We start from the raw sequence: 20,342 nt of genomic DNA, 5'->3' as shown, positions 1-20,342 counted from the left end.
CACCTGTATCATTTATAACTGGTGAATGTTATAATGTCCACTAAATCTGTTTCAGAAAAGACCGTGCTTAAAGATAGATGAGCAGCATAAATACTAATTCATTCTGAGAAGTGCCAGTATATCCTGTTGTAAGCAGTAGTGAATCTGGAGACTGTTTAACTCAGAAAGGAGCTTTGCCTCTTTTACTGAAAGCACTAAAACTTAAGAGAATAGGGTGTAGATTATAAAGGGGAGATTTAGTACATGTAGGACTTTTAACTGTGTGCCTTTTGCATTCCTGCCTGTATGATGTATTTTTTTCTTCTCTTTGAACAAATGGCTGTCTGAAAAGTGAGTGGTGGAAACTGACTGAAGTGAGAGAGAAGAGAAGAGAAGAGAATGTAATTGCTGGAGACTGTCTTGAAGCATGAACATGATTTCAGTGTTTGTGGTCATGTAATTTACAACAAAACTTTTAAAATAAAAATTAAAATATTGGGCTTACAGTCAGCGCTCTGTCTCAGAAAAAGTAAGATATAGTAAATGCCATGGACATTGATGTGATCTGATTTTAAACTTTTGATATCCTGTCATATGCTATTATGACATTTTCATGTGCCTTGGACTTATTTTGTTACACTGATAAGCCCTTATATAGTGCTAAAGAACTTGACTTCATGTCATGAGGTCCCACTTCTCCATTACATGTAGCTATCCTAAATGTCATGCCATTAACTTCTATTGGCAGATCCAGTAATCTTCTCTGATCCTTCCTTCACAAATTAATGAAAATTCAGATTGGTTTCAAGGTCTTCCACTGTCGTGATGCTGGACTAAAGAGCAAGCAGGACCTTCCTCTGAGCTTTAAAAAATACCTGAATTATGTAGCTCCCTGTTATATTGCTGCATATTTCAGAGCATGTTTTAGTTAAGACTAGCCCTACAGCATGTGCACACTTTTATGAAGGTTTAAAGCTTGGACCTCACGTCTCAGTTAGTCTTTCTTTTTCTCTGAGCCATGTGTGTGAAGTAGAGTATTTTAACTGTTCTGTAGTAGCATTTTGATAATTTGATTTAAAAATAAAATGTATGGGAAAATAGTAAAAAAAAAATAAAGAAGTTCTCATATCTTTTTTTTCAACCACTAGCTTCAAAATGATCAGCAACTGGTTTTATCAAAATATTTCATTGAGCTGGCTATGGTGAATTACGACATGGTACATTTTCCCCCTTCTGCAGTAGCAGCAGCTGCTTTTCGATTGTCCCAGAAAGTTTTCAGTTCTGGTCACTGGGTAAGTTTTTCCCCCATTAACATATTTTCATAATGGAAGGTATTAACAAGCTGTATTTTGCAGTGTATATAAGTAATACATTACCTTTAACATTATAACATACCATTTTCAGAAAGATATTGAAACAAAATTTAATGTACAACTATATTTTAAAAATCATAAGGGATTTTAGTAGGTGATAAGATTACTAGTATAATGGCCTAACTTAATTAGGGAAGGTTAAGTGTGCATGTAATAGAGCTTTAATGCCATAACACCTCTTTCAAATGACACCCACCCCAAAAGGAAAATACAGGCAGATTTTAAGTGTGAGGTATATAACTGTGTCTAATTAGATAGTTTTGTTTTATTGTGAACAGAGCGTGCCCTGAGTTTGAAATGTGGCAGGTATTATAGCAGGCCTTGAATCAATAATTTGCCACTATCATTAGCTGTTTGCATGGTAACAATGAACATAAGCTTAACCTGGCATATAGGGCCTAGATAGATTCCCATGTCCAGACCCAGAATAAAATGCACTGCTAGACTGTAAGTCCTGAAGACACCAGCAGAAGTTCTGTAAACATAATGAGATGATACAACACTTCTCCCCACAGCTTTTTCTAAAGAGGATGCAGTGAGGCTGCCTGATTTTCATGCAAACTGAGCTTGAAGAGCCCCTGGCACAGAATGAAATGCAATCTTTAGAGCAGACCCCTTTATTGACTGAGTTTTTTGGGGAGACTAAATATTGTGTTTGCAGCCTTTTTAGAAAGAATGAGGGGGATACACCCTCCTTCCTCGTGTTATCCATTGCAAAGCAATGGTCTTTATCTTGTAGTTTAAGTTAACTTGCTAGAAGTTTATACACTTTTTTCTTTTCTGCAGGAACACTTACCAACTAGCAATTCATGTAAAATGATTACAAGATAGTTGGACAGTTCTTCATACTATTTATTTATTTTTGCAATGCATGTTTCTGATCTTTTTTGATCTAATGTTGTGTACCTCATGGGTCATTGGTTAGAAATTGTGTCTTCACCAGTCATACTATAGTATTTTTCCTAAAACATCCTACATATGGGGATGCCTACATGTTCTTTTGGTGCATGCCTTTATGCAACTTTCTGGCTACATAAGAAAGCTTACCCCAGTAGATTACTAATCATTTTACTACTCACAGTTTGGACTTTGATCTTTGCTGTACTAGGTAAAGTCTGTGGTCTTATACTTAAGTATGATAATTAACCTTGTGACCATGAGATTACCAGCCAACACCTGTATCAGCATTGCTTGTATAACCGTGGAAGGACATTTTATTTAATCGCCATAGGTGCTAAAGATTCATCCTGGCTACTTGACACAAAAGGTGGGAAAAGTTGCTAGCCCGCTTCACTAAGGTAGTGATGACTGAAAATTCTTTGTCCTGTGTAAACCAAAGGGAGACTTCTCTTCACCGCCCCAGTCACATGTTAGAGTGCTGCCACTAGGACACACATTTACAGGTCAGGTAAAGGCCAGAATTTCCTTGGGGCAAGTCCAATGTTCAGCTTGCCCCTGAAATTAGAGATGGGGAGGAGTACCCATAGTTCCTGCCATGAGCGTTGCATCTTTTTTACCCATCTGCATCATTCTTTGGCATTCCTTCTAGTGCCCCTTGTCCATCATTATGTCCACCAGCCATCTGCTAGCCCACCAGAATTTCTCACTTGTTTAATTTCTCCAAGTCTTTTGGGTTTCTAATACCATGACAGGAATGGACCCCATTCCTAAGTCAAAGTATGATTAGAGTTCATGAAATTAGTATTGTTTCAATCTTTGATGCTAGCCAGAAGTGTTCTTTTCAGCACCCACCATGTGCCCAGTAATGACTCCTGCAATTCGTATGGCGTTACATGTATCAGTAACGTATCTAAGTATGATTGTAAATTCTTTTTTTATAAGACCAGTTGGTCCTACTACTACTGGAACTGTCTCAATATCTTTCTTCCACACCGCCCTTATTTCTGCCTGCAAATCCTGATATTTTATGACTTGGTGTCTCTCTGTATGTAAGACACTGTAGTCACTGGGTGTAGCAATTTCAGTGATCAATGCTACTTTTGTCTTCTTTTCATGGACTACTATATCTGGTTTTCTCGCATGTATTTTTGAACTGTTTGTAACGGATGATCCCATTTGATATAAACTTCATCATTTTCTGTGATGCTTTGTGGCTCATGTTTCCAGTGTTTTTCAGTTACTTCAGTATTATAATGTTTGTACAATCCCCATTGCAACAATCTTGTCACATTATACCTTTTAGTATACTGTCCTTCTGCCATCAGTATATCACAACCAGCAACAAGATGTGTAACTGCTTCCAATTCTGTTTTACAAAATCTACATTTGTCTGTTTCTCCCACATGTTCAATAGACTTTGCAAACCAATGTGTACGTAGTCCAATGTCTTGAGCCACCAATATTAACCTTTCGTCTTTTGGTTTAAATTCATCTCTCCTTAACCGTTCCTGCATTTGATCCTGATCAACATGAGGTTATTTCAAGACTTTTCTATACTTGCAACTATATTTATGCATTTTCCACATTTCTTGCCTTCTTATCTGAACCTCACCTTATATTCCTTCTTTTGTTTTTTGGCACATTTAGTTGCTGCCTGATTTTTATCTACTTTTGGTTTGATTTTCATTCTCGCTTGATGCCGATATGCTTCTGCTAAACTAAGCAGGGAAGTCTTCTTAGACTTATTCTCCTCATGTTTTAAAACTTTCACTATGTTTGGGTCTTGTAAGGCCAGGAGACATGTATGCAGTCCCACTGTTGCAGGTCTATACATGTAGTCAATTTCGAGGAGGCCCATATCTCCTTCAGAACAGGGAATATATAGTCTTGGTATACACTGATTTTTATAAATCATTTGATGAGCATGAAGCATCCTTCTTGTTTTCCTGTCCAAACTACCCAGCACCTTTTGGAGTCAGTCAATCACTACAAAACTGTAAGTTAGGACAGGAAGAGCAACTTGGTTTATATCTTGGACTTTCGTTTCTAGATGTCAGTGCTGTTTTTAATATTAATTTAAGTCTTCTATAATATTCCTTACTGAGTTTTATTCACATTTGTTCATGTTTTATTGTTGATCCTTCATCAAATCCGAAATATTTATACACTCCGTCTTGCTCAAGTTCTTTTATATCACATTCCTGTCCCAAATTGATGTTTTCTTGGTGCTGCAGCATTCCTGCTTTAAAGGTTGCTTTTGCACATTTATCAAGACCAAATGACATTCTTATATAATCTGAAAAGGTTTTGACCACTTGCAGTTGTGCTTTAAGTTCCTCATCTGATGAACTATACAGTTTTAAATCATCTTCAAAAAAAAAGATGAGAAGTCTTTACACGTTTTTGTTTTCTCGGAGCCAAATGATAGCCATGACCTAATCTGTTAAGTAGACAGCTTAATGGGCTAAGGGCAAGACAAAAGAACAGCTGTGACAGAGAATCACCCTGGAATATCCATCTTTGAATTTTTATCCCTGGAATAATAATTTATCCTTTATCATGGCACGATTGTAAAGTGGTTTGTCACTGTTTCATGGTCACTGTAATGTAATCAATCAGTGTAGAGTGTATCTGTCGGCAACTCAGCATCAATTCCAGTGTATAGTTTATACGTCATTGGAAGACAAGTTATTGGTCTATAATTTTTCAGATGGTTTGCAGGCTCGCTCTTAAGTAGGAGTATTGTTTTTCCTGCTGTTAGCCAGGCTGGTGTCTGTTCAGGGTACACATATGAATAGTTCTTACTCATGGCTAAATCTTCATGTAAAGATGTTAATACTTTAAACCAGAAGTTAGGTACTGCATCTGAGTCTGGGGTTTTCTAATTACGAGCTTTTTTAAATTTTGTTTCAATCTCTCTGGCCGTTACTTCATCCCATTTCATATCCTGTACATTTGAACTTCTTATTCTTTCTTTTACGTCTTCTAATCATTTAGCATCTTTGTTATGTTCCATGGGGTCTTCATAGATATTTCTTCAAAATGTATCTATTTCTTCTTTTTTTAGTGGTGTTTCAATTCATTTAGCTTTTTTTCCCAATTCTCTATAAAATGTTTTTTGGGTCATCAGTAAGTTGTTGTTGACCAAATGACATTCTTATATCATCTGAAAAAGTTTTGACTACTTGCAGTTGTGCTTTCAGTTCCTCATCTGATGAGTTATATTGTTTTAAATCATCGACAAAGAGAAAATGAGAAGTCTTTACACTTTGTTGCTTTCTGGGAGCCAAATTTTGTTCAGTAGGGCTGGGACCATGGAACTTGAGGGTATTCTGGAGTTATAGCAGACTTACATCCATTGGGGGAGTTCTTTGTGACCTTCTCCATTTCACATTTCTTCCCCCTCCCCTCTCCTGAATTTGCTGACCAATATCTGAGAGATGGATACTCCCCTCTTTGGGCCATACCTCCCCTTAGGGAGCATCATTAAGGAATGCCATCCATCCCAGGATAGGCCCGCCCATCCCTCTCTGCCTGCGCCTCAGACTTCAAGTCACTAATCGAATCCTGTTTACCTTGGCTGTAGTTAAGGCTTTACCCCTCCATGCCACAGCACACTGGAGGTGTATCTTGAGGTTCTTGTGCCGCCATATCTTTGGATATTTGGCTAGAGCCTTTGGGTGACTAGCCTGGTCCCACAGATTGATTCTTCAAGCCTTTTTGTCACTGACCTGAGGTTACTGAGACCTAGGAATCTATTTCTGGACTGACACACAGGTCTCAGTCAAGGAATAGGGGTTTCTCTGGTCATCCTATACAGAACGTGCAGAACATGCAAAACATTAAGCAATTGCTTAGCAGGAGACCAACATGCACTTTTAGGCTCTTATTATTGTGCTCAGCCTGAAGCTAATACCAGCCTTGGCACAGAGCTCTTTTACACTTCTCTACTTTTAGATATCATGCATTAATTTACATATTCCTGATTCCTCATAGACTGGGTTGTCACAATCTCACTTATGCCTTAGGCAAGGGTCATGGTACTTTTTCATCTTTTGGCATACCATGAGGATTTTGAGGGTTTTGAAGCCACTGTCTTTGAGACAGACAGAGATGATGATGATGCTGCATACCCTTTAAGGGATCTCTATTTTGGAGATGCCCTCATGTTGATAAGAAGCAGTTTTGACAGGCATCTTGTTTGCTGTCCCTCCCCCACAGAAGTACCTTGTCAAGATCCTAGAGAGGAAACCCACAAACTCTTAAGTCATCCCTGTCATGGAGCCATTTATTACAGATGTTGTTAGATCAGCCTGGAGGCATCCTGATTCTGTCTTGCCCATGCCAAAAAATCTGCCCTTTCAAGCCAAGCCATTGCTTGGGTAGTTAGACCAACACACTAAGCATTTCAGTGTGTGCTGACTTCTTTGTGTGAACTCTTTGGTCTAGCATATTTCCCAGAGATTTCAGCATTTTTTGCCACCCATTGAGGAGTTCTGAGTTTTCTGTCTCACTAGGGTGTCGGGCCCTTAACTATTCATTTCATCTGCTCTACTTATACACTCATTCTAATTTGGATCAGGCACTCTTCTGACCATCGAGCCTTCTTCCAACTGCTCAGTGGCATATTCATCATTCAGGCTGAGGACTCTGGCTTTTTTGGGGGGTTCTTCTCTCATACCTGGAGACAAAGGTTGATCCACAAAGAATGGTGTTGTCCTTTAGAAGGGCATAGCCATTCACATGAGTCCCCTCTTTTCATCATTCTTGACAAGCTAATTTTTTGTTTAGAGTAAGTACTGCTTGATTTGTTTCTAACTTCAGAATATCTGCCTAAATACTTCATCCTTAAATTTTTAAGAGTCTACTTATTAGTTTCCCCTCAGTTGTTTGGCAGTGCCCTGTATAGACACAGACACCTTGAATGACATTTGTCCTGTAAATGCATGACTGAAATTTCAGCAATACCTAGTTACACACAGGACAGCTAGTTTGCAATGACAAGCACTGTCCCCAGAGTTGAAAACCGGATACTCCTGACTCACTCCAACTGTCTAATCAATAGAAAAGGGTCTGTTGCCATGGATATGAACTTTCCCACTATCTCCATTACCAGCTTGGTGGATATGGGCATCCTGAGGCAATGCAGACATTGCCTCATGTTTACTGACAACCAGTTAATTCTCCAACAAACTGATATGGTATGTGAGAGATGTATTTACACAATGTCACTGGAGGCAAAGATCTCCTATAAAAGTACTCCTAATGTCAATAAGGTTGTAAGTAGTGCACACGCTGTGCCCATCACATATAATTCAAAGTAGACATATAGATCCACATATGCTATGCTAAGGCAAATAATGTGACCTTCCTAAATCCCAAAGACCTCCTAAATGAAATACATATAACAAATACCCTCAGTAGCCCCGAATTAACTCTTTCAAAACAACGCCCACATCAACACCTACAGCCATATCTCATGGAGCCTCTACTTCTAACCCCATAAGGCAAGCCACCACACCATCTAACATTCTGGTCATTGGAGACTCCATCATGTGACACACTGATGTCCCTGTCACCAGGCTGAGTAAGGAGAAAGTCACGGGCAGTAGCTTATCGGGGCCAGGATCTGCCACATTACACACGCACTCAGGTCATTGAACTACAAGTACTATAATGACTCAGTCATAGTCCATATGGGTGTAAATGACCTGAGATGTACCTCCCTAGAATATATGAAGAGAGACATCATGGAACTCTCAGAATATGTGTCCCAGGCTGGTATGAGCCTAGATAGGAGGAGCATTTTATCTTCTACAAAGATGATGCCACAATATGAGCAAAAGATGAATGTGTTTATTAATAACTTAGTTTCTGATGTCATTCTAAGGGGGTGCAGTATGTGTCAGCCTGGAAGGAGATAGTCAACAGACCACGCTGCTTTACAAGGGATGGTCTGCACCTCTCCCCTTTAGGCTTTCGAATATTAGCTAAAATATTGTCTTGCCCCGTAGTGCCTTTTTTAGGCAATGCCAAACTGAAAGTACTTCTGGCATAGAAATCAAAACCAAGAAAATCTAAAGGTGTTACTGCTCAGTGCTAGGAGTCTAAACAAAAAAATCCACTCCCTAGAAGCTCTAGTCACCCTAGAGAATGCTTATGTCTGTGTGGTCACTGAGACATGGTGTAAAGCCACGGAGAGCACACCGACAATGCAAGGTTATAATACCTTACACACATTTAGATCAGCTACTACACAAAGTCTAAAGATGGAAGTGTCTCAATTTACAACAAAAATAAATATACCTCAAGGCTGGTCAAACAGGACAATGCACTTGAGCTACTCCATCTTCAAATCATCATAGGCAAAATCCAATACAACTTCCTTGCAAGCTATAGGTCCCCCTCTATGACCCAAGAAACCCATACCATGCATTTAAACTTATTGGCAACACTCACCATCTAACCAATTCCATATTTATGGGTGACTTTAATTACCCCACTATTAACTGGGAATCCTATACAGCACCAAATGTAGAGGCACAGAGCTTCACGGATTTTGTAAGCACAAACTCCCTGGACCAGATTGTCAGTACACCAATCAGGTTTGCAACCATACTGGATCTGGTTCTCACTAATTTGGGAGAGTGCTGCATACCCCCTAGTGTAATGTCTTCCCTGGTAAGGTCAGACCACAAAATGGTCTCCTTTGAAGTAAAAATAAAACCTGGACCCCCAGCTAACCCTGGAATATTCAGGAATTACTCTAAGGCTAACGTCCTGCTATTAAGTGATAACCTGGAAAAATGTCAAGCCTACTTAAACCCTAAGAACACCGCTGCCTATGCAGAACTGTTCACAGAATCCCTATACAAGCATTTTAATAGCTGCATAAAGATAGCTGTACCCATGAGAAAGAAGTACAGAACTAACTCAGAAAACAAGCCACCCTGTTAGAATCACAAAATCAATAGGCTGTATGACAGAAGGAAGAAAATCATGGCAAAAAGTAGGAGGTGCAGCACCCAGCAGGATAAAAGCACTCATCAAACTAAACAAACAACTCAGTGGACAAATAAAGTCTACCAAAGCTAAATTTGAGGGAAGGTTGGCTTCCCAAGCCAAGAACAACCACAAAGCATTCATTAGCTATGTCCACAGCCTCAAAGGCAATACACAATTGTATGCAGAGCTCATTGTAAATAGAGCCATACTGAGCCAGAAGATATAGCAAACCTCATGTCTGATAAATTCAACTCCAACTTTACCGTCTCACCCCCTCAAACTTTCCTCAGGAAATACCATAAAATATAACTTCCACCGCTATCACTAGGGAGCAGCTCCTTAATGTTCTCTCTCTCTCTCTCTGAGACCAAGAACATTGCATCAATGGGCCCTGACAGTATCCCTGAATGCCTTCTAAATAACAGGAAACATGACCTACCAGGTCTTCTGGAATTACTATTTAACTGTAGCATCATAACAGGCTTCATGTCTCGTGAATGGAGAACAGCAACAGTCATCCCTCTGCACAAAAATGGGCCTTTTAAAGACCCATAAGTCTCACTAGTCTTATATGCAAAGCCGTGGAAAGAATTATCATGGACATGATCAATAATGATAAAGTAAACCTCCAGACACTGGACCCAACCCAGTATGGTTTCATCAAGGGCAGGTCATGCTTATTCAACCTGGTGGACCTCTTTGAGAAAATCATCAAAGCAATGGATGAGGACAAAATGGTTCACACTGCATACCTTGACCTGTAGAAGGCATTTGACACAATACCCCACTTGGGCATTGTGACAAACTCAGGTGGTTAGGTACAAACCCATATGTCACCTGGTGAATAGCCAACTGGCTCACAAATAGTACCCAGGAAGTTAGAATTGCGGAGTCCACCTCTAGAAAGAGGTCAGTCACAACTTGAGTCCCTCAGGGCTCGGTCCTTGGATTTCTCCTCATTGGCATTTGCTTCTCTGAAGTCAGAGCCAAAGTCAATGGCCTGTGGCTGATTAAATTTGCAGATGATTGCAAATTAGGAGCTGTCACTGAATTCTACAATGACACAAATGTTCTCCAGGAAGGGCTGACACAGACAGACAACTGGTGTCAGAGCCATTGACTAAAACTGATTACTAAGAAATGTATAATAGTATCCATTGGAAAGTCATCCACCCCTGGTAATTACCATGTTGCCAACACTCCCCTCAGAGCTGACCCAGTAGTCGGGGACTTAGGGACACACATAGACAGTAATCTATCCTTTGACCATCATGTATCTACAGGAGTGAAGCAATCATTCTGTGTTGCACAACTTATAAACAAAGGTATGGCATCTAGGTCCAAGGAAGTCATTGTTCCACTGTATTCAGCGTTTATCACACCTATCATTGACTGCAATGCCCCCTTTGGTATGTACCTAACCAGGCATATCTAACATGGAATCTCCACAGAGGTTGCTCACTAAATGAATACAGGGCATAAGTAAAATGTCCTATGCAGACCACCTTAAGGTTCTATCCCTGTATTCTGTCTCCTACAGGCTGTTTTAGGGAGATCTATGCTGGCATACAGGGCATTGTCAGATCCCACTCTGATGAACCTCCTGTATATTTGCAAAACAAACAGCACCAGAATTACCCAGTCAAAAGACTTAAACCTTGCTGGTGATATAAATAGGACCTGTTGGACAGACAGGTATGTATCCCAGAGAGTACTCCATCTTTGGAACAGCCTCCCCATCTATGTGAAGCAGAGTTCCTCCCTAACCCAATTCAAGTGTAACTTGGACAATTGGGGAACAGGAAATTCATCCCTGGCTTAGCACCAGTGTCTGTAATGGACACAGGCAACATGTAAATGATTCATCTCCCAGGCCCCTGCTTGTAAAGTTTTCATCTCCCAAGCCTCTGCTTACACTTATCAAGGGTACCAGAACTTGTCAGAGATTTGGGATTCATGGCTAGGCTTAAAAAGGCACTGGTGGTCATTAGCCTAGTAAACACATATGAACCTATTAAGTCTCCCCCACACACACACACACTGTTTTTATGCGAGTGTCATACGGGGTGGGCAATAATGAGTGGCCTGAGTATATACTGTGCCTTGGGCACATACAGTGGCCATGCTTGCTCAGCTGTCTCTTGCCCACCAAGCCTCCACTAGAGCTCATTGAAGAAACATCCAGCATGTTACCTCCCCCAGAATAGCCACTCTATCCTTCCTACCTGCACCTACCTGTTAAGCACATGAGCCATTAGTCAAACTTGAGTCACCTGGGTCATAGGGTGTAATCCCTGTATGGCACCAGTGCAGCTAAGCTCACCTTTTGGAGAAGGAACTGAATATGCTTGACCTCCAAGATGTATCTCAAAGAGGAATTTTGTAGGACCCTATCCACTGCCTCTGCTGTGCAATACTGTTTGTCCTACTGCAGTTCTGACTGTTGCAGAAGTGTGGGCCACAAGTTCTGGTTTGTGCCTGCACAGGATGCTTGGATCAAATTGTTCTTCCTCAAGGAGTAGATCAAAAACAAGATCCTGGATACTCACATTTTGGAGGAAGTGCTCTTTGGTCTGCCTGCCCAGGACCTGGTCAAGATCTCTTTAGGAAGCAGGTTCCTCTCCTGCCACATAAATTTCTTCTTCTGCTAGACCCATCCACTCCAAAAATAGGAAGAGGCCTCAGCAGATGGAGGTTGAACAGAGTAGGACATGATTTGGGCATGTTCTTCTATTACAGAACATGCCAATAGATAGTACGCATCAGCAAGTGGTGAGCATACATGCCTCTGAGAAAGTTACACAAAAAGTTGAGGATAATCGAAGAGAAAATCCAAACAGTTGCAGTGTAGAAAGACCCCTCACACCTCAACTAGTATGGTAAGTACATAGCTTTGTTATATTATGAATGCCAAGCATGATCCTTCTAAATATTTCTGTACAATTTTAGACTGCTTTTTTATTTTTCAGACACCCACTTTGCAGTACTACATGCAATATACAGAAAGTGATCTGGTGCCAATTATGCAACATATGGTGAAAAAAGTTGCAGAAGTAATTAAACATCTTGGCAAGCAAATGGTGGGTTGATATATTTGAAACCTCTGAATTAAAATTTAGAGTTTTGGCAATTTTTGCACAGAAAAGTTACTTTGCTTTACACTGTCATAATGGATAAGTTGCCTATTATTTTTGTTCAAGGTAGTAAACTTTCATATTTAACAAGTGATACATACAAAGCACAGTGAGTGGATGTATTGCAGAATCTACACATTTAGGTTATGCAAGCAAAACACCATGAGAAGAGTGCATAACTCCACCGGTTTTGCACTAAATCACAATAGTGTGCATCTTCCTTTTTTGGTTCACCAATGTTTGTGTCGGCAAAACCCAATGATTCAAACAAAAACATTTGTATTTGTGAGTGGTTGCTGTGAAATGGTGTGATAGTGTTAACACTATGTATTCAGTTTTGTGTGGACAATAGTTTGCTCGATGGACTAACTTTGGTAAGCAGCATACTTACACCTCCTGTCAGAGGTGCTGTACCTCTTTTCTTGAAATTTGAATTCTCTACAGCCTGGTTTCTAGATTATGACATCTACATCTTCCAGGAGGGGAGATTGCATTAAGATTGGGGGTCTTCAGTCTGCTAGGGCCTTCTTGGAATGGCCAACTCTATCAGGCAGAGGTGCAAGGCGGGTTATGTAAAGGCTTTCAGCAGTAAGAACATACTTCATCTTAAGAGAAACCAAATACAGTGTGAGAGCTTGCTGATACTCTTCTGACATATACAAAAAAAGTTGACAGTAAACATCCTTCAGATCCAGGGTTAACGTCTAGGCCCAACTACAGGGAAGAAGAGTTACCAAAGACTGGAGTGTAAATATTCTGAACATCTGGTCTTGACTGTTAATGTTGGCAAAGTCAAAGACTACAGTTCATAGTACTGTTCACCAGTTGACTCCCTTTCTTGGGTGCACAATCATTTGGAAAAGGGACACCATTCTTGTGTTTTAAATTTTCTTCAGAAGGGTCCATATTAAGGCAAGGAGAGATTGAGATGCCACTGGAACTGGATTAGAACCAGATTTGAATGTAGAACTTTATTCTCCAATTTTAGCATTCCTTCCAATCTCAGATATGTAGTAATACCTTTTCAGGCAAACACACACATAACCTGGTATATCAGGATTTACAAAGGGAACCCTTCTCTGTGGGTCCAAGACAAGGATTGGCAACTATTCCTTTCCAATTTATCAGTTTTTCTCTGAAAGTCCCACAGTTACTGTGTACACCTTAACATAAACACACATATCACACACCTCTCCAGGAGAATAGACCTAGCCTCTGAGCTTACCAGTTCATTCCAGCCACTGGATGAGCGCACACCATTTAACTAAAGATATATCACCTATACTGTTAGGAGGATAAATGTATATTTGCTTGACAAACATCAAGAACAACTGCTAGATTGAGGAATCATATGCGTATGGAGGGAGGCCATGATCCTCCAAGAATGGTCAATTAAGATTGATGTGGTAAATAATTATCTTAATTCTTGGAGAAGGGGCCATCTTCTGTGGGGAAACAACTGGAAAGAATCCCCAGGTAGTATTAAAATCATGACAGAGGCAGGAAACAAAGGACTGGTAAAAGGCTAAGGCTCAGAAGGCAGACCTGATGTACCAAAAGAGGCCTGACACAAGAGACACAGTCAAAATAATGCTTTGTGAAAGTGAAGTGACAACAAAGTGAACATGGCATTAATGTTCATAATGTAGATATTCTTGAAGCAAACACTGAAGCAGTCATAACCCTGGAGGTGAGACTTTTTATTTCTCTCCTGAAATAAAAAATATTGCATTTATCAGTCCACTCGAATAACGCTTACTTAACAAGTGTCAACCCTTCTCTCCTTGGAGCAAAGGAGGCAAACTGTTCCCCTTTCTGAAAATCATGCATTTGTTTCAGTTATTAAATGAACTTGTAGTGTAAGTCCTGAGTGAGAAGGGTTCTATTTCCTCTGGTTTCTGCACATACAAGGAAAACCAAGGGGAATAATAAACTGGTTCTATGTCAATTCTGACACTCCTTCTAGGAGGAAATCTGGGTTAGTCTCAAGGTACCTGATCCTTGTGAAGGGCTAAATATAGTTCACAACACACAAGGATCTGAAGCCTCAATATAATGTGAGCACATATAACAGACATCAAGAAAGCCTCTTCCACGAGACTAGCATGAAAGCCATCAAAGCTTGTATAATGCACGTGCAAGTTTATTTAACATGGAATTCAAATTCCTTAAAGGCAAGAGGCTCTTCAGAGGAAGAAGTTACAGAACCTCATTAATGGATTGCCTGATAGACTCTACTGAGGCAAAGCAATCTTCTCCACATGGTGATGAAATGCAAAAATAGCTGACACATACATCCTGATAATGGGTGTCTAACCTGGCTTCTGCACAAAAGGATTCTTGTAGTGTCAAGAATCTGAAAGATTGAAACCACACCCTTCAGTTCCCAAGGGGTGAGGAAGAGTTTTGGTCTTTCTCTATTTTGTGATAATGAGGAGAAACAGAATAAAAGAAAGGCAGGTGTGCAGCAATATCTGTGATCCCTGATGTCTGAAGGAGAAGTTGTTTCAGGAAAGGATGGAGGATATGATGACTCCCATTTCAGTGGTTGCATTATTTGGCTGTTATTGACCAATCTTTTGTTAGCATCCTAGTCTGCAATTCAGGTTGTATACGTTTCAACATTATCTGATGTTGTAGAATCAGTTAAATGGTCCTGTGGCCAGAAATTCTCATTTCTCTCCTTGGTCAAGAAGAGTCACTGGTGGGTTTTGATACGTCATTTGCACAGCTGCCTCCAGTCCCTTACCAATTTTGGGCATCTGTTTGGACTGGTGCTCAGCCCCATTTTTTTACAAACATGTGAGATATGGAATGGCCTCACACCTACAATGTTATTTTTATAAAAAGTACCTCAATAAGTAATCCTGTTCTTCTTCAGCTGGAAGGCATTTTGCTTTTAATAAAACATTGCAGTGACAATGAATCTACAAATTCTGTTATAAGAAGTTTGGAGAAACGTTAGACTTTTCAATGAGGCTGAAACAGTGGAAGAACAGGAACAAGCTGAAAGCAATATGCCCATAGCTATAATGCTTTGTGCTTCAAGTAAAATGAATTAGTGATCTTTCAGCCCCTCACCCAAAAAAAATAGCTGCAATTTATTTTGGCCTTATTTTTTTAATGTGGTGCTCAAAACCAAGTTTCTTATGTAACCAAATAGCTAAATAGTTGAGTGACGGTTGGTAGAGGAGTTTGTATTTGTCATTAATAGTCTAATTGGAAGAGATTAGTGTTTTTTTTTTTTTAAGATCACCGATTTGGTTTCATTTGCTTTGAGTAGTGCATGGTTGAGAAGCCAAGTGGAAAGGTTTTCAAGGTAACTTTTCATTAATGAATATAGTAAAAGGCTAGACACACCAACACTACAGTTAAAAATAATGTGTGTTTCTCCAATGCAAAGAGGAATAAAGCGTTGACTACAACTCAGCTAACACAGGTTCACTTACTGGCTTGGGCAACTGATCTAGCATAAGGGAAGAAAGGGATGCCCATCTTGGAGGGAGGATGATTTGTGAGTTAGCACACAGAGCAATCCAGAATTTCCTGACAAAGGCTGAATAGTTGATTGAGATATGCTTCAGCCAAAAGAGCAGGGCAACCTGCTGACAGTGACTTCTTGTGGAAGTGAGGAGTGGTGCAGCATAATCTGTCAGTGGCACAACTCCTGGGTAACTGTATAGGAACATACATTTGTATGGAATTTGGTAGGCCAAAAATAGAAAAAAATGGCTGGTGGTCAGATATCACAACCAACAGAACTGCCTTAAGTTCCATGTTGGCACCAGCTAATGTTTGGTACTAGTTCAGGGGTGACTGGAGTAACCCATAGACCCAACATGCACATGGGGAACTAGGACGACTGTCAAGATGATACCAGAGTGAAAAAAGAAAGCAAAAAATAAAAATAAGTAAATAAAAATAACGTCCCATAAATAATGAAATAGCATCTTATATCCAAGGCTTCTGAAGAAAATTTTCATCTTTCTTGGGATTTGAATTTTGTGATGAAGAAATATTGTAGGCCTCCCTCTGAACCAGTGTCTTCTTTTCCCTTGAGGGTCTCACTTGAAATAACTTTTATGGTTGTTTCAGGAATACAGGCATGAAATGTTTACAATGATCATTGGTGTATAAATTCATAGTGTTTGGGATAGCCATTTAAGCAGTCAGATATCGATATAGGTACATGGCAGCTAAAGGGAACCATATGTAAACAGAGAAGCTGCACACCCAACTTTTTTGCCACTGCAGTGAATAGTTGGTTCTTTAACTTAGTATAGTTATACTAAATTCTCCAGGCCTAGATTTTTGCAGCGTTAACTTTGAAAAATCTTCTAGTCTAGCGGTGGTGGTGCTGTGGTAGCGTTGTCGCCTCACAGTAAGACACTGTCCAGTTCGATTCTCAGCTAGAACGTCTTCTGTGTAGAGACATGCATGAATGGGCGTACCTTTGTTGAAGGTTGTGCATCAGGGCTGCTAACTCGGCACGTAAAAATCAACTACCAATCATTAGCGGACCGGAGTTCTGCTGTGGCGACCCCTAACCGGGAAAAGCCGAAAGACACAAACACAACTTTGAAAAATCTTCTGTATCGAATGTAGTTCAAATTAGCTGAAATTATTACTTTTTTTTTACATCGCCAACAAAAGTAAACAGTTGTTCTTACAGTTATCAAATTTACCCTTGGATTATCACTTTAAATTATTTGGAGAAAGAACATTTTTGAACATTATATTATAGTTAGCAAGAAAACTCCCTAGTAGGGCTAAAAATCTGAACATTTTTTGTGAAGCTTAGAAAGTTACTGTCTTTTATCTCCTGTGTCCTCAGTTCGTATTTTTGCTAGTCCATTTGCACAGCCCTGACTAGATTTGGGCATTTATTTGCACTGCTGCCCAATCCTTTTTTTTTTTTTTACAAACATGTCTTCTATGTGTCAAAAGAATTGATGAAAATGTTTGGGACATGATTAGAAGATGCAACACTTTTTGTGCTTTATAAGGACAGGTGGTTGTGTCTGAGAGGCACATAACCTGGCACACAGAGTGATGTCAACTATCATTCAATAGCTAGTATGCACACTAGCTCCCACATTCCACTGATAACTAGTTGCTTGAAGTCCCTTGATCACTAAACCATTCTAATGAGGATCTGAACTTATAGGATTTTTCATTGGTAAAATGTGGTCAAGTTGGCACCAGAAGTGGGTAGATATAATTGTAGAGACCTATTTGTCTGGAAACAAGTAGGGCGGTTGCTCTCATAACCCTAGGCATAAGTTAGATCATTACCTCAAGGAGAAGCACTCAGAGACCAGGTCAAGGCTTGAACTTCCTCAAAGTAATTCTTTTGTACATTTAGCACTCCTGGTACTTCAGCTGGTTGCCCTCACCTAGGAAGGGTTTAATTCTAAACAGTCCTCTTCCTCTATCAAAGAGTTAGGAACTGGAGAAAGTTCAGCCTTGACTCTTACTGTTGGCCAGCCTGATTGGTTTCTAGCATTGTCTGGTTACAAGGTGAGGTGCTCAGGACTAAGAATTCCACTTCTGGTTCCATCTCCCAAGCCATGCAGTTCAGCAAGCCCTAATCAATCAAGGACAGCCTGGCTATCCTGTGTTAGAGTTCTTATATCAGATAATACACACTAACCAGATGTACTCCTGGTTGGAACCTGAGTTGCATATATGGGACCACATCATTAAGAAGCTCATTCTGTAGACAATGCCAGGCTCTGAGCAGGCTTCTCCCACACCAAGCATTTGGCAGGAATGATTTCCAGTGTCTATTTCCAATCCTTCCAGCACCCATCACACACTTGATTCTGCACAAGCTCACACCAATGGGTCACAGAGAAATGGTACTCTCTTGTTGTCAGAATCCTGTGAGGATTCAGAGGATCATCAGGTCACTGTCTGTAAAACATATAGGGATAATGAGTCCACTCACTCATCCATGAGTCCTCCAGATACATGTTTGTTGATGGCTGCAGTCTGGAGAGCAACTTAAACTGTTTTTTGATCCATATGAATCCTTCCTACCCCTGAAGCATCTACAAGAGTTTCTGGAGAACAAACCTGAAGAATTCTTAGTCATCTCACTCTCCCTTGGAGACAATCAAGGGAGGTCTTCAGGCTGGGATATCCTTCTTTCACCTGATTGACCCTGAAAGCTTAATGTGGTTTGCAAGCCACCAATCAAGGGGGCAGATTCCTCACTGAGTGTCCCTGTATTGACTTCTGTGAGATCTCTTTGTTCCAGCATAGGTGCTATCTTATCAACAGACAAGAAGTCAAAAGATTTTGACAGCTGTGTAACAAGAGATGTCTTCTACACAGGAAAGATGAATAACTGAGTTTCCTGAGGTCCAGTGTGGAAGACACCTTTTGCTACACAGCTGTCCAAATCTTTTGATTAAGAAGGGCTGGATAATCTACATCTTCCAGAACTTGGACTCAAGGAACTTTTTTGACATCCTGTCCTTAGCCTCCATTATAGCGTACTTTGTATCTTGCTGTAATTTTGACTACACTTATGAACTGGCTAGGGCTTCAGTCTCATTGGGTACTTGTGCAGGATTCAGTCTCATTGGGTACTTGTGCAGGATTCAGTCTCATTGGGTACTTGTGCAGGATGGCATGACTGGGACTGTCTTCCTTCAAGAAAGGAGCTCAGGAATAAGATCCTTTTGCCAAATGTTTGGGACTATGTTGCTCATCCAGCCAGCTCAGGACCTTGTTGATGGACAGAAGAAGATGACTAGTATAATCCCATTCCTGTCACTTATGGACCTTGCTGGGCTAAAGCTGGCCGAACTTAAAAGAGGAAGAGGCCATTTTGGCCTCTGAAAAGAGGTTTCTTCAGTGTGTGTCAGGAATAGACTTTCATGGTATCTGAGAAAGAGCCCTCCCTGACATCTGAAGAAGAGGACCTGCAACAGAGGTGGTTCTCAGAGTTCTCCTCAACTTGAAGATCACCTTTTATGGCTCAATATCCTGCTGATCCCTAATCCTATTCATAGCTGTAACATGAAAGGTTAACATCCTCTTTAGCGTTTTGGGGAGATTGTACTTAAATTTTATTCAGAACTGTAAAAAAAAAGTTTGTTTAATATCTGAGTACACTAACTCTAATTCACTGTCATGCTTTGCTTTTCTAGGGTGTCAAGAAAAATTCTGCTAGCAGCAAAACTCTGAAGATTGAAACCATTCTACAGCTTAAATCTGCAGATATTATGAAAGCTATAAAGCCTCTCCTCAGTTAAAAGTGATTTAAAAAAAATGTATTAACTAAACAGCCAATGAATAACAAAATAAGCTTAATCAACAAAAACACTTTTGTTAAAATATGGGAAAGCAAAAAAGAAAATATACTATAAGCTATCAGACATTCAGCTCATCTTTTAATCCTTCAGCTGCTTTTATTCAGTATTATTATTATTATTATTATTATTATTATTATTATTACTATTATTCCGCGATGGTGCAGCAGTAGCGGTATTGCCTCACAGCAAGAAGTTCTCCCGTTCGATTCTCAGCTGGAGTGCGGGGAGTACCTTCTGTGTGGAGTCTGCATGTCCTCCCCGTGGTTGGGTGGGCGTTCGAAAGACATGCATAAATGGGCGTGCCTTTGTTGAAGGTTGAATGTTGAGCTGGCACCTCGGCTTTTGTGAAAATCTACTGCCAATCATTAGCGGACCGGAGTTTCGCCTTGGCGACCCCTAACCGGGAAAAGCCGAAAGACAACAACAACATTATTATTATTTTGGTTAGAACAAAGTATATATTTAAATGAGTTGTCTTAAACTGAGTGCTTGAATGTCTTATCTTCTTGAAGAAGGCTGAGCTGAATGTCCAAACCTAGTTGTATACTGTATTTTCATTTTACTGTGAGTTTTTAAAGTGCTCTTGGTGATACTCATTCTGTACTTCAGTGACTATAGCACTTTAT

General features: G+C 40.1%; 1 protein-coding gene across 1 annotated transcript in view; it reads left to right on the top strand.

Annotated features, from left to right (window-relative positions):
* LOC122795075 (G2/mitotic-specific cyclin-B1-like) overlaps positions 1-19,656 on the top strand; it is an 81,866-nt gene extending 62,210 nt beyond the window's left edge. Inside the window, exons 6-7 of the mRNA XM_044063649.1 lie at positions 1,128-1,271; positions 19,552-19,656. Coding sequence (XP_043919584.1) covers positions 1,128-1,271; positions 19,552-19,656 — 249 coding nt within the window. The remainder of the gene's footprint in view (positions 1-1,127; positions 1,272-19,551) is intronic.
* Positions 19,657-20,342: the final 686 nt, after the last annotated feature.

Source organism: Protopterus annectens, chromosome 2.part1, assembly GCF_019279795.1.
Source record: "Protopterus annectens isolate FY-2018-M chromosome 2.part1, PAN1.0, whole genome shotgun sequence".
Classification (NCBI taxonomy): domain Eukaryota; kingdom Metazoa; phylum Chordata; order Ceratodontiformes; family Protopteridae; genus Protopterus; species Protopterus annectens.
The sequence above is the reverse complement of the archived record's forward strand: the minus strand, read 5'-3'. Positions and strand labels throughout refer to the sequence as shown.